Raw genomic sequence first — 13,644 nt, 5'->3', positions numbered from 1 at the left:
GAATGATTGAGTTGCAATTACCATCGACATTCATTACACAAGTGCGTAGTATATGCCGCTGGTGAGTGAAATGAAAGCGCGATGGGACTGCGCTAGGTCAAGAACGTGCGAACCTATTGATCAGTGATCGTTACTTTTTCTTCCTCTCTCCTTCCCCTTTCATGCACATTTTGTTTATTTGTCTGGAGCACGGTTGTATACAACCGTGGTCTGGAGTGTTAGCGACTTCGGAATTAAAAAAATTTTAAACTGCCGATGCTCTAAATTCTCGAAGACATCAGTCATTCCATAGAATACGTAATCATATAATATATTTATAATGATATTAATGAATAACAATTTAAAAGATTAACGTGAAAGGAATAATCGACAAAACGCTCAGTTCTCGTTTGGTTTCGTTTTGATCGATTTTTAGTTAAAAAATTTGAACTTTAAATCTTAAAACAAGCATTCTCGGAATAAAGTTTACTTGTTGAACTTTAAGTTTAGCAATACAACATTAATACATTGTACATACAGCGTTAAGTAAAAGAACATAAACATTCTATAAACAGTGTCGCAGGTCACGGAAGCGTCACCTCTCATTTTTCCGCTTATATCGATCTTGCGACATTTTGCAACAAAATTTGTCGCTTTAATGTCACTAACTCGACACTTGTTCGCATATTGTAGATATGTGTCGCGCGATAACGCGAATCGCAGTCGTAAGCTGCCGTTGTGAAACGCAATGACAAGCTTATAACTATCTGTGACTCTAAAGCCAAACTATATTTCTAAAGATTATCAGACACTCCTTGAATTTTATTCCTTAGATCGCAAATGCATAATCGATGAGACGCGAGTCAGGTATTAGTTTTGCGATAAAAAAGTCTTATATAAAAGTCAAGGACTTAAAAGAATAAACACGTTATTGTTATTTCTTGTAATTGTCTAATTGGCGACATTATTAGAGACGAGGCATTGAGATAATACAGCCGTGAGAATCAAGTCAGGCGGAGTAAAAATTAATAAATGTAAACATACAATGCGGCGCGTTGCAATTCGTATGATGGGTCCTGATGAATAGCACGTGCAAATATTACGAGGAAGCTTCAAAAGTGTTACAACCTTGACGCGCGTGATGGAATTAGCGCCGTTCAGAGAAATGGAAAGCCCATCAACCGATGGTCACGAAAGTTGTCCCGACGTTGTTTCTTCGGTGCATCAGCTGCGAGGACAGCGCAGATGTTGAACCGGTGAATTGTGTAACAGCCTCTCGCATTAACGTACCGCTAATCGTGAGAACTCCTGCTGTAGTATATATAATAATTATCTTCGCGTCACACCTACGAGTAACAGGATTGCGTGATGAAGGTGGCTCGGATGTAAGCCATTGAGTCAGGTGTGAAATTCGAAAATAATCACTGCAAATCGGAATACATCTGAAATAAAGTAGGAGACGAGCGCGATCTTTTTCGTCTGGCGTTGCAGATTACATCAAAAGTATAATATTAAATATCGTAATGAAACTTAGGAGAGTAATATTAGATGTATTAATATAAGATATTGAGAGAGTATTTTGTTTTCCATTTGTTTATATATTCGATATATTTTATAGCGTGATCGGTAAGTCACGCCACTTGAAGTGCGCGTTGCTGGTTGCTGGCCTTCGATTCTCGTTAAAACCTTACCGCGATGAGTGTTCTGCAACAGCGTCGTCCTGAAACACGATCGTAAATTGTTTCCCGGAGATAGCATTAGCCGGAATTAATGAGTCCCGCAGGTGGACCGCTGCTTTCAACGTTAATTCATGTTTGTTTAGCGGAACCCGTCGCCTCGCGTCGTGTAATTGCAAGAAAGTGTCGCCGGTACACGCAGCGCGCGCTATTCCTGGAGGGAAAACCCTACCAGGCGTACGTTCTTTCGGTTATCGTGGCTAAGATGCGTGAAAATAAGGCGGCGCATCGCCGTTGCCGGATGTGAAACTCGAAATTACGAGCCATCCGTTAAGTCACTCATCGACTTAGCCATTGTCGCACGAAATGATCTTCCGTCAGTCGCTCTACCCGAACGAAACATTGTCCAAGATGAAAAGGATGTCCGGAAGCTTTTTGCGCCTCTTTCTTTCCTTACGGACTTTTTCTGTGTTCGAAATAAATGTTGCCATACCGCAAATTTATAGGTCTTTGAGTAATTAACAGTCAAGTAAATAATGAGTTTATATACGTAAAAAAATATATTGGATAAAATCATGTTCTTTACTCAACAATGAAATATAAATATTCTGTAAAACGTTTTACAGTGTCGTACTTTTCGAAGGTATTTATCGTATAAAACGATAGCTTCATAAGTTTGAAATAGAATGCAGAAACGTTTCAGGCGTTTCACGAAGATAAGTTAGAGTTGGACAGAAAAAAAAAAGATAGAAAGCGCGACAATGTATCTTAATTTTAGAACTCGATGTGTGAGGAAATTTAGAAATCAACGTGCGACATAAAAAGCCACGGTTATTAAGAGTCGTCGAGATGTTGCGGTTTTGGCGCGTCGCTCGTTATAAACGATGTGTTCATCAACAATTTTCCCATCAACGGATCCACTGACCGCAGAGTGATAGATCGCAACTGAATGCGCGGTATACACTTAATGAAACTTACATTCGACATTGTGTATCCGATCTATCGTGCGATGTTAAATTTCTAACATTATATCGACTTGAATCTCGATAGCTTTCCATCGGCATATCATGCGCGTCTGAATGCTTTTACAGGCTACAAGTTAAATAAGATATATCGTTTTAATATGGTAAATAGCGACCGATACGTACGTAATATCGCTTAGAATAAATAAATATTGATATTTTTGGTCATTGGGCGAAATCTTATGCACAATAATAATACTACAGTGTTTTTGTTCATGATCAATCAAAAAATTGTTTCCTATTGTTTTTGTTGTTCTGAATACGAATATACCAATCAAAAAATTCCTACACATCTACAGATGCCTCTATTGCAATTTCGAAGTTTTGCAATAAATAATAAAGTGCCAAAATTTCAGGAAAAGAAGTAACAGTATAAAAAAGTTAAAGAATGCAATATTTTATGTTTGCCTTATTTATAATTTAAAAGATATTACAAATGTTTTGTATGATCTTTTGTCTCTTGTGTAAGCTGTTGGGTCTGTTTCTCTTAGAAAATACCAGCAATAATCACCCATCATGTTTTCGTTCTACCATTCTTGATAACAAATCTCCACACTGATAAGCCTCCATAATTCTACTAGTCATCATTCAATTGTATTGTCAATATAGTCTAAGATGTTTTAAATACATTTCAATTTTTACTTTAATATGACAATTATTTTATACTTAAGAAAAAATTAAATTAGATGTGGTGGATATTTTGTTCCTTCAAATGTATGTACGTGTGGACCCGAATCTTTAAATATTTATGGTACTTATTGACTGAGCAAAAACAAAATAAAAATTTGTAAACTACCGTAATTATTGCGGATTTTATATTTTGTCTTTAAACTCTTGAGCCACGCTTCGATTACTATTCGCAGTCTTGAAACGCAGAAGAATTTATCGTCATACTGGATAATATATAATAATATAAAAGATGAACTTCTCTTAAAGTTTAAATTAAAAAGAAATTAGATACAGAATTGAACACGCGCGAATCCAAGTCACGTAACGCCTTCTCGAAGGTATTTGGCGCCGATTTGAAGAATGTCCAGTGAAAGGAAACTCAGATTATAATCGCGGAGAACTTGCGTCAATTTTGTTGACGGCAAATTAACATAATGAGCAACGGCGCGAAGCGGTTTCGTGAAATCAAAATTTCGCGTCGCTCTTCGTGTGTTTAGACATCGGCAGAAAGTGATGATTTAGTCGTTATAAAATTGAAGACAATGTAATTACTCTGTGTGTGCTTGTTCTGTAATATATCAAATTGCTATAATCGGAAAATGTTACATAATTTTGACACTCAAAGATATTTCACGTACGTAAACACGACCCAGAAATTAAAAAAATGTAGCATGCAAATTTTCATTATCTTGATGTGAAATAAAAATCGGTATCACGGCTGAATTAAGGCTGTTTTGCATCATTATTCCTATGCTATAACACTATTGTATGAAACGACAAAACTGGACATGACCACGATCAAGCAGAATACAATACAACTCGGAAACTAATTGCTATTCTTATCTGATAAGACGACAGAGTCTTTCTTAAGTGATTATTTTGTTCCTAGGTGGCTATGGCAGGAAATTACATCTTATCAGTCGCCTGCATGATGCTCTCCAGAATCCAAAATGACGATGTGACCATTACCATTAGTCAGGTAAATTATTTGATTGTGCTCAACTCAATTTTTCAAATCTATTGTTTCTGTTTGACGACGGAATTGGAACTTTGATTGTAGAATTTTCAATTTGTAATCGATCCTTAACGAGAATTTAATATCTTTAACTGACTCGCGATGTAATTATTATAATGTTATTTAAGTTTTTATGGTTTTATGCTATCTCAAAATAAAGACACAATTGACAAATTAAGACAATATAAAGAAGACAATTTAAACATAATAGCATGTTAAATAGAGCATTTAATTAAAGTACGTTGCGCTACTTTGTAGATTGTCTCTGACTTGGTACAAGGCGAATTTATGCAGCTTGGTTCCAAAGAAACGGAAAACGAGAGGTTCGCGCACTATCTTACGAAGACATATCGAAAAACAGCGAGCTTAATTGCCAATTGCGTTAAAGCGGTGAGTCTACATTAACAATCGCCCGTACAAAGTCGCCGTCTATTATTTCTTTGAAACCTGTAAATGATTGTTGATTACTATCTTAGGCCGCCATTCTTTCCGAAGTCGATGACCGCACGATAGAGATGGCCTATCAATATGGCAGGAATGTTGGCCTGGCTTTCCAGTTGGTAGACGATCTTCTGGATTTTGTGGCTTCTTCAACGGCTATGGGCAAGCCCACAGCCGCTGACCTCAGACTCGGACTAGCCACAGCCCCGGTACTCTTTGCTTGCGAACGGGTTAGTATGCGAATGCGAAACATTCGATGAATCGTGATACAACCGAGAAATCTTTTTATTAGTAGTATTACGATGTAAGCCTTTTTCATAGACACGATCCTAATCAGTATTGTTACTTCGGCTGTTACAGTATCCAGAATTAAATGTGATGATAATGCGCCGTTTCCAAGAGCCTGGAGATGTTGAGAGAGCTTTTGAACTGGTGCACGAATCCAACGGTCTCGAACAGACCAGATTTTTGGCGAAAAAGCACTGCGCAGAAGCAAGCAAAATCGCGCAGTCCTTTGCTAAGAGTCCTTATCAGAGGGCACTGATCATTATGACAGATCTGGTCATCAACCGCATGAAATAGCATCGCGACGAACGCAGAATTAGAAGGCGGGAGATCGATTTTATAAATATTTATAAGTTATACTGGACGGAAACGGCTAGTATAATTCTCTCGAATTCTATCAATCGAATGCAGGAGTCGTGTCGAAAAAAGTTTTTTATACTCAATGTTACACCATTAGTCGAAATTATATATTGTTATATATAATTTAATATGCTCGAGGATTTTTATAAAACGTAATCAAATAAGGAGATTGATATTATCACTATAATTTATGATGGTGTAACATTGATACTTGATTGATAACATTAGCGTATGACGTAAATACGCATTGACGAATCTGAATTCATACCTCATCCGTAGGAAAAATGAAGAAGGCATCCCAAGCCCCGTAACGTATTCACTAAGGTGCTTCTGCCTTTTTCAGACGACTTTGTCAATACATGGGTTTAAATCTGAAAAAATGCAGAAATTGCGCTTTATAACAGTGCCTAGGCATTACGTTTACTTGGCCTGTGTGTAAGGAAAAGAGCACGTATTACCTGATTTTATAAATCGTTAGCCGATCATGTAAATAAAATAATCTAGCGTTAGTAATAATGTATTAGCATCGATAATCCTTTCTATAATGTCTCTTTTATGCATGCATCTTTCATGCGTCATGATACAATTATACTGCTGTCGGATCCCAAAATGAAAATAATGCATAAAGCCAAATCGTCCTATCTTGAAAACGTTTACCTATTACCTAAATGTATTTATTGTACCTAATGATAATTATTGTATCGCGACACGTCAGAAAAATTGCTTGCATCAAAGGAGGTTTAATGAGAATTTACTATAGCATGACAAAAGCAAAGTGAAAATTGAAAAAACATACATATATATAAGAATGACAGACGTACAGAATTATAACGTTATAATAAGATATCTTCGGTCTTTATCACGACCGATTGAACCCAATGGATACATATTTTTGATAAAGTGAAGCCCAACTTTTATCGCAGTAAACTTGTAAAAATAAGTAATAAGGGATGCCAATACTAATTTTTACCGACAGCTCATTTTAAATAAAATAATTGTTAAAAGCGGCATAAAGGATATTTGCCAAAGAAGACAAATTGCTCTTTCTTTTCTTTTCAGCCAGGGAGATTAACAAAAGTTAACTTTGATTTATCGTATAATTGATAAGAATTATCTGCCTCTTTAAGTTTTAGGATGCGAATATCATCGAAATTCACAATGAGGAGAAAAATAAAAGTGTCTTTTCTTATTTGGGCATTGTCCAATAAGAATAGAATCACTTTTGCTTAATAGGTGAACTGCTCAAAGTATCAATATTACTAGATATGTAAGTATAAATATCTAGTGTACAATAATTTATATTTATGAGAATGTATATAATTGTTTAAAATGTTACACAACACAATAGAACATTAACTAAGAAACAAGTATGTAATTATGATCAAATGTAGACTTATAATAGAATAAGTATATAATGCAAAGAAAGACGCAACCGGAACTGTCGATCTCCTCCATACGTTTTGCAATATTTATTTAAATCATGTAAGAAAAAAAATGTATAAAAGTTTATTCCAAGATATGTTTATATTCAAAGAGGCACAAAAAAGTCATAATAAGATACAAGCTATGTGATGAAGGATACGCCGAGCCGACGAATACAACTTAAATGAAATTAATACGTATAATTTCATATAAATACAATTAGTTTAGTCTAATTGTTAAATATTTATCCGTTTATTCTCTTACGTCTTCAAGAATTGAAAAACATTTATTGGTATATACATTTGTTAGAAAATTAGTATAAAGTTCAATTTTAATACAGAAATTCCAAAGAAAGCAGATCTGATAAATTTGAATCCGATAGAACTAATTGCTGATCCGCACATCTTTCACAAATCGTCCATATTATCTCAGTGTTCATACAAGTTGTTAATTTGGAAAAAGTAGTGACATAAGTACAAATTCAAAAATGCACTATGCTAATTTATAATAATATCTGATAGAAATTTTTATATAAAATCTGCATATAAAATCACATACAAAATCTGCACTATTTTTTAAGTAAGTGCCTCATATATCAAATAAAGTTGTTGATGACTTGACAAAATATTATCTTTTGAAGATATTTTAAATATTTATTAGTCTGTTTTTCTGTTTCATTTTTTTAAAAAATCTATATTGTATTTGAGTCAATAAGTGTTTTTGTAGATTTTGAATTTTTCTAGGGGCTTGATAAAATGATAAACAATAACCTGATCTTGGATTCCTTATTGAAAAATAAATGTACTATATTAATTAAGATTTTTAGATTTTCAATATGTGTTCATAGCAAGAACATGGTACAATATACTATTCTCACACCGTAATTGTTATAACGTTGGTTGATTAACTACTTTATTGTAAAACCTTAATGTAAGTTCAATTATTGTGTTGGGGATCATTAAATTCGAGTATATAAGTTTTTTAAATACAAATATATGAAATTAAAATATATATATCTTTTCAAACATGCATACCACCGGTTGTTTGAAAATTCAATATATTTTCCTGATTCACAAATATTCCTCGATCATTTGTATTAAGTTTTATATTTATATCGAATTACCTTTTGTATATAAAAAATAATGCCATCTAAAAATCAATTTTTAAAATATTTTATATTTTACTCTGGCCCCTATTCTGATCGGCTTTACCCCTTGATATCTTTAGGCATAAAATAATAAGAACAGATTGATAAAAATAACAGCGTCTAAAAAAGGATTAGGTACAATTTGCAGTATGCAATCGGAATATTAATTTTAAAACACTTATCAAGTATAATAAAACCGTGATATATGGTTGAATATATTTATTATGATATACCGAAAACGTTATATATAGTTTTGGATTATTCCTAAAAAACATAAAATCGCGATTGTACGTGAAATAGAACAGAACTGAAATCGAGAACATATGTTACTTACCGAGAATGACAATATTTATATGCTAAGTTACGGAGTTCAAGGTGCATGTCTGCGTGGACGTGGAGGCGTCTTTTTAAATTTTTTAAATAGACGGAATAGGCCTCGTCCGAACGAGTGACGCGACCCCTTTCGAGTTTCTCCGGGGCTCGGGCCGATGTCACTCGAACAGCTCGGAGTACTTGCCAGAGTTGCCAGCGAGTTTTAGGTTAGTTGGACGTCGGCGAGACCGGTTGAGAGCGCGGTGTGTCCGACGTGTGCCACTGATCAGCTGCGAACCGCTTAACCCGGCTTAACCGCTTTCGTCGAGGGCATCGCGCTCCAACGAGGAAACGAACGGTCGAGCAGTTAAATGACAAGCGATCATGGCAACGCCCACCTGTGATAAGAAAGCGAGGGTGATCGTTCTAGGAGGTGAGGTATCTCGCTGTATATCTATGCGCGCCGGGCCGGCCGCGCGCGGAGCGGAAGAGCGATAAGGGACCGACCGGCAGACCTTTATCCGTTCCGTTTGCGGTTTGCAGGATGCGGTTTCATCGGCCGCAACCTCGTGGAATATTTGCTGGACAACGATCTGGTATCCTACGTGCGGGTCGTGGACAAGGTACCGCCGCAGACGGCGTGGCTCAACGCGAAGCACCAACGGGTGTTCGAGCACCCTCTGCTCGAGTTCAAAAGCGCCAACTTGATTAACATAGGTAATGTCTAATTAAAGGTAAACGCGTAAACCCAAACCAAAGAACGCATCGAAGAACGGGAATCTTATTGATTGCAGCTGTAAAATTTAAAGATAAAGGATTTTTCAGGTCCTAATACCTGTGAGAACAAGAGTTGACTTTTCCTTTTTTATATTTATCATTTTACTTGTTCTCTATATTTAATAAGATTAATCACTGATACGCCTCATGCAGTCATGTAAAAACTATGATGTAGACATTGTAGTCTGTAATGTGTAAAGGGATTTTCATTTTTGTTGACCCACCGAAGTATCCTGCCAAAACGCGTTTTCCTCTGACGAGCCTATCGATTATGTGTTCAATTGCGCCGGGGAAACAAAGAGTGGTCTCACAGATCCAGTGTATAAAGAGGGTATTTACAAATTGAGCCTAAACTGTGCCCAGCAAGCGGCCAAGATTGGAGCCCTGCGTTATGTGGAGATATCTTCTGGCAATCTTAGCACCTCCGACAAGGTATCCCTCTAAATGACGTATACTTTAACGCAAATATGGATTTAGGATTGATCATTGTGCAATGTCGCGTAGACTCCTCACAAGGAGGACGATGCTGGAGAACCGTGGACGTTTGTTTCAAAATACAAGTTACAAGTGGAACACGAATTGAAGAATATACCAGATTTGAAATACACCATACTCAGACCGGCCATCGTGTACGGTTGCGGTGACAGAAACGGCCTAGGTAATCTCCTAAAGTATAAATTTCTCTCACAGTTCATCTCATTACCGAGAAAGCTGCTCCTTCCTTCTAACTAAAAAAACAAAAGGCAAAAGAGTATACCTTGGCAATTTACAGCACCAAGATTAGTAGTGGGCGCAGTTTACAAGCATTTAGGTGAGATGATGAAGTTGCTCTGGGGACCGGATCTTCATATGAATACGGTTCACGTGAGGGATGTTGCCAGAGCTATCTGGCATGTAGCTAACAGACCAGAAACAATAGGCCAGACGTATAATCTCGTGGACGAGGGAGATTCTACTCAAGGTTCTATTAGTGCCATAGTCTCGGAATTGTTTAATATCAATCATGATTACTGGGGCACTGCGCTGTCTACACTAGCTAAAGTACGCAGAACTATTCTATTGTTCTTAGTATGTTGTGTGTGTGTATATATGTATATATTTATCAGTTTCAGTCTAAAAGTGCATTATGACGCCCAAGAAAAATTATTAAAATTTTAAAAAGATTTTTATTATCGAATAAATCTTTTATTTTGCAGACCGATATGAGCTCAGTTGTCGAAGAGGTAAACGACAAGCACATGACCCCTTGGGCGGAAGTTTGTCGCAAAGATGGGGTGGAGAACAGTCCTCTATCTCCATACATAGATCAAGAACTTCTGTACAATAAGCACTTGTACTTACAGCCTGGAAAGCTGTCAAACACCACGGGATTTACGTACCTGTATCCTAAATTAACGAAAGACGCTCTTACAGAGGTAAATTTTCGTTCGTTTCCACGAGCCAGTCTCGAAGAGAAAACGCACATAATACGTAAAGATGAGATGTTCACGGATTTACAGGTACTTAATGATTATGTAAGCATGAGGATCTTCCCGCATTCTTTGGTCCTGTGAACTTAGCAATACCAACTGCCGAATTTGAATATCGATTCTCTTTTACACGAGGATGCTACGAATACCAGAATACACACGGACGCCGAGCGTCATTTCACCTTGTGCCTAGAAGGGTTCTATACAAGTTATATATATTCTATTATACACGTTATACATCTTTACTTGACGTTTTATACGTCAACAAATAATACTAAATGAGTTTTATAGAGAAGTGGATATGAAATTCGAATATTTCGTAGGCGGCCTATTGCCAATGTGATAAACTAGCAATTAATGTACTTAATTTTATCATAGTTCTGGAAGCACAGGACTTTTTCGCACCTTAAAGATGGCTAGTCAAACAGTGACGTTTAAGAATGATTCGATACAATGTTCTTATACACAAAAAGACGCAGTCATATGTATAGGGATACCTAAATTCAAGACGTTCGTAGTCTGAATTAATTTCCATGAATATTTTAGAGGATCATTGATTGAAAAGAACGCTTTTTATATACCATTTTTTCAAGACTGTACCAATAAAGTTGTTGGAGATCTATATACTTCTAATATTGCTAGAGATACATAACAAGAGTTCTTTTTATATCTGCTACATTCCAAGATGTACATCTTCCACGATGCTGTGAATCAAGTTGAAAAGTCTTTCTATTGAACAATTGTTATACGCATAATTTTATTGTCGATAACTCGAATATGTACGCGCGACCTAAAGGATTGTATTAAATTAAGTACAAACACTGTTGGAGGTGCGTTTAGATATTCCTATAGAGAACATTCCTTATCGATATGTGAATGATTCTTCATATTGCTAGATTTACTGCGCGTTTGCACGGTATATACTTAATATAAAACAAGAAAGAGTTATTACATTCTATTGGCCTTGAACGGCTCATAAAGATATTAGTAAATATTAAGTGTATCACACTTTCGATATTCTGTTGTTACGTGGACGTTCCTGCAGATTCTTTGATAATAAAGTTGCTCCATTTACGAAATCGCATTAACTTACTGTACCCTGTAAAACCCACCAAATTCTTCGTGCTGCGAAAGGGATATACTTCTTTTTACAGTTTTACACCAAATGTGCATTTGTACACTGTCTTAATTTTATTGAATCAGTGGTTACAACAAGACGACGTGTTCAAGAAGGGTCAACAGTATTATTAAATATTTAGTGTATTTAGTCTTAATATACTTCAAACAATAAGATTATAATTTCATGTAGTTCATTATACGTAATATATTAAAATATATATTTTAATGTTCTTCGCAGGTAATATAATATGTATATACAATCGCAGGTAAAAGTATGTACAAAGTAACTGCACCCTAAAGAATAATTGTCGCATCGAGATAATAGATCTAAATCGGAAAGAAAGGCGAAATGAGGACTTGCGGAAAATAAATTAAATAGTCTTCTTAATATATAATAATTATTATAATTAACGGTAATAGTATAAATGAATAAAATTACTGGATTCTCTTCTCCCTTATATATTAGATGTAAAATAAAGTGTAATGTGTCTCTCGCGCGGCTATTATATATACATATACTGATGTGCTGCACACACGCAATATATGTATATACATATATATGTGTATATATAATATATATGTATATATATTGTATACACGCGCGCGTGCGTATATATCCACCGGGCGTGAAAATATAATCTTTGAGGTAAACTGCATTAAAAAAAAAAAAATTGTAAACAATAGTCTAATAGGTACCGACGTTAAGTTAAAATTAAGTAATGTAAATCACTCTGTGCTCAGAGTGACAATTACGGAGGTATATTCGTTCGACTAGAGCCGCCGTACAATACAATCAATACTTGCTACTGTGTATTTAACGCTACAGTCTGTCTGATAAATTATAAGGAATGTGTATACGCATGTGTGTATGCGTGTGTTAATATTATAAACGGAGTGACCGAGTGTGGGTCTTGCACGGATTTCATTTATAGGCGCGATTTAAAAAGACGATTAAAAAACGTTCTCTTTGGCTGCCGCACATCGCAGGTATTCCTAAATTAAAATAAGCGAAAATAATGCGCAAGTATGGAGTAGCTGATAATTGTTAACGGAGGTCCACGACGACGATTATCGTGTCTCCGGTTCGTGTCGTTCGGTAAATCATGACAATTGATTTGATGATCGATGAATGCGGTGATAAGTAGATTATGATCTATGATATAATTTGTCACTTTTCCGACGCGTTCGCGCACGCGGTAAGATACGAGGTACGCTAAGACGCGAGATGATGCTTATTGCTTTTGTAAGTATGTACTATAAGGTAATGTTATCTTCGTGGACTTTGTACATATATACGGGATGCGTCGCGTAAAGCCCTGCAGGCTGATCTCCTCTCGCGAGGGGATCCTCTCGCCTGCGGCCGCTTGACGCGAGGCGCTCTCGTTGAAAAATTCGCGATTTGACTCTCCTGAACGGCGACTCTATAGTCAATTGTTCACGACGTAAAACTTATCACATCCACGAAATTATTCAAGAGCACTATGGTATGCATGTTACGGAGTGTTTGTCGTTTCAATTAAATTACTGATTGCTGTTGGCGTTTTCGTTCGCCGCTGCGGCTACCTCTTTATCTCTCTTTCTCTCTTTGTAATACGATATCCCGTTACGATACCGCGGATATGGAGTCGGGAATACAGCAGCAGAATTGTACATGCGATCGGAGTGGACATACGTTACAGCTAAGAAAAGTCTAATACGTTACGCTACTTAAACGTAAGAAATGGGATGAGGACAGTAAGCGTAAACTCATTCTCTCACGAAACTCATACAACTGCCAGTTTATATCCGAGAGGCTTGCGTCCACGAGAAGTCCGGATTGCCGATACGGACAATCCTCTTAACTCTTCGAAACATTATTCTGATATTTACAATCGAGAATTTCTTTGAGTTAGCAATTAAATTACTGCATTTCTTCTAAGTAAGATTATTATAAATTTAGAGGAACAAACGA

The 13,644-nt window shown here is 36.3% G+C and overlaps 2 protein-coding genes across 3 annotated transcripts in view; both read left to right on the top strand.

Annotated features, from left to right (window-relative positions):
- Window positions 1-7,898, top strand: part of LOC112452085 (decaprenyl-diphosphate synthase subunit 1) — a 36,557-nt gene extending 28,659 nt beyond the window's left edge. For both annotated transcript variants that reach the window (XM_025012124.1, XM_025012125.1), the window contains exons 5-8: window positions 4,236-4,325; window positions 4,620-4,751; window positions 4,838-5,032; window positions 5,163-7,898. In XM_025012124.1, the coding sequence (XP_024867892.1) occupies window positions 4,236-4,325; window positions 4,620-4,751; window positions 4,838-5,032; window positions 5,163-5,384 (639 nt within the window). In that variant the 3' untranslated portion in view covers window positions 5,385-7,898. The remainder of the gene's footprint in view (window positions 1-4,235; window positions 4,326-4,619; window positions 4,752-4,837; window positions 5,033-5,162) is intronic.
- A 746-nt stretch (window positions 7,899-8,644) lies between these two features.
- On the top strand, window positions 8,645-11,653 carry LOC112452090. The gene is made up of 7 exons (XM_025012144.1): window positions 8,645-8,761; window positions 8,872-9,045; window positions 9,335-9,537; window positions 9,610-9,763; window positions 9,878-10,146; window positions 10,302-10,520; window positions 10,605-11,653. The coding sequence occupies exons 1-7, from the start codon at window positions 8,713-8,715 to the stop codon at window positions 10,656-10,658; spliced, it is 1,122 nt and encodes a 373-aa protein (XP_024867912.1). The 5' UTR covers window positions 8,645-8,712; the 3' UTR covers window positions 10,659-11,653.
- Window positions 11,654-13,644: the final 1,991 nt, after the last annotated feature.

Source organism: Temnothorax curvispinosus, unplaced genomic scaffold (assembly GCF_003070985.1).
Source record: "Temnothorax curvispinosus isolate PA1 unplaced genomic scaffold, ASM307098v1 QBEX01002937.1, whole genome shotgun sequence".
NCBI lineage: Eukaryota > Metazoa > Arthropoda > Insecta > Hymenoptera > Formicidae > Temnothorax > Temnothorax curvispinosus.
This window is presented reverse-complemented; position numbering and strand designations above follow the sequence as displayed.

Bases quoted from the DNA above. Each gene is read 5' to 3' on its own strand.
- LOC112452090 (XM_025012144.1), top strand. From the start codon at position 8,713: ATGGCAACGCCCACCTGTGATAAGAAAGCGAGGGTGATCGTTCTAGGA. The intron at 9,046-9,334 runs GTAATGTCTAAT...GACCCACCGAAG, and splicing joins CGCCAACTTGATTAACATAG to TATCCTGCCAAAACGCGTTT. The intron at 9,538-9,609 runs GTATCCCTCTAA...AATGTCGCGTAG, and splicing joins ATCTTAGCACCTCCGACAAG to ACTCCTCACAAGGAGGACGA.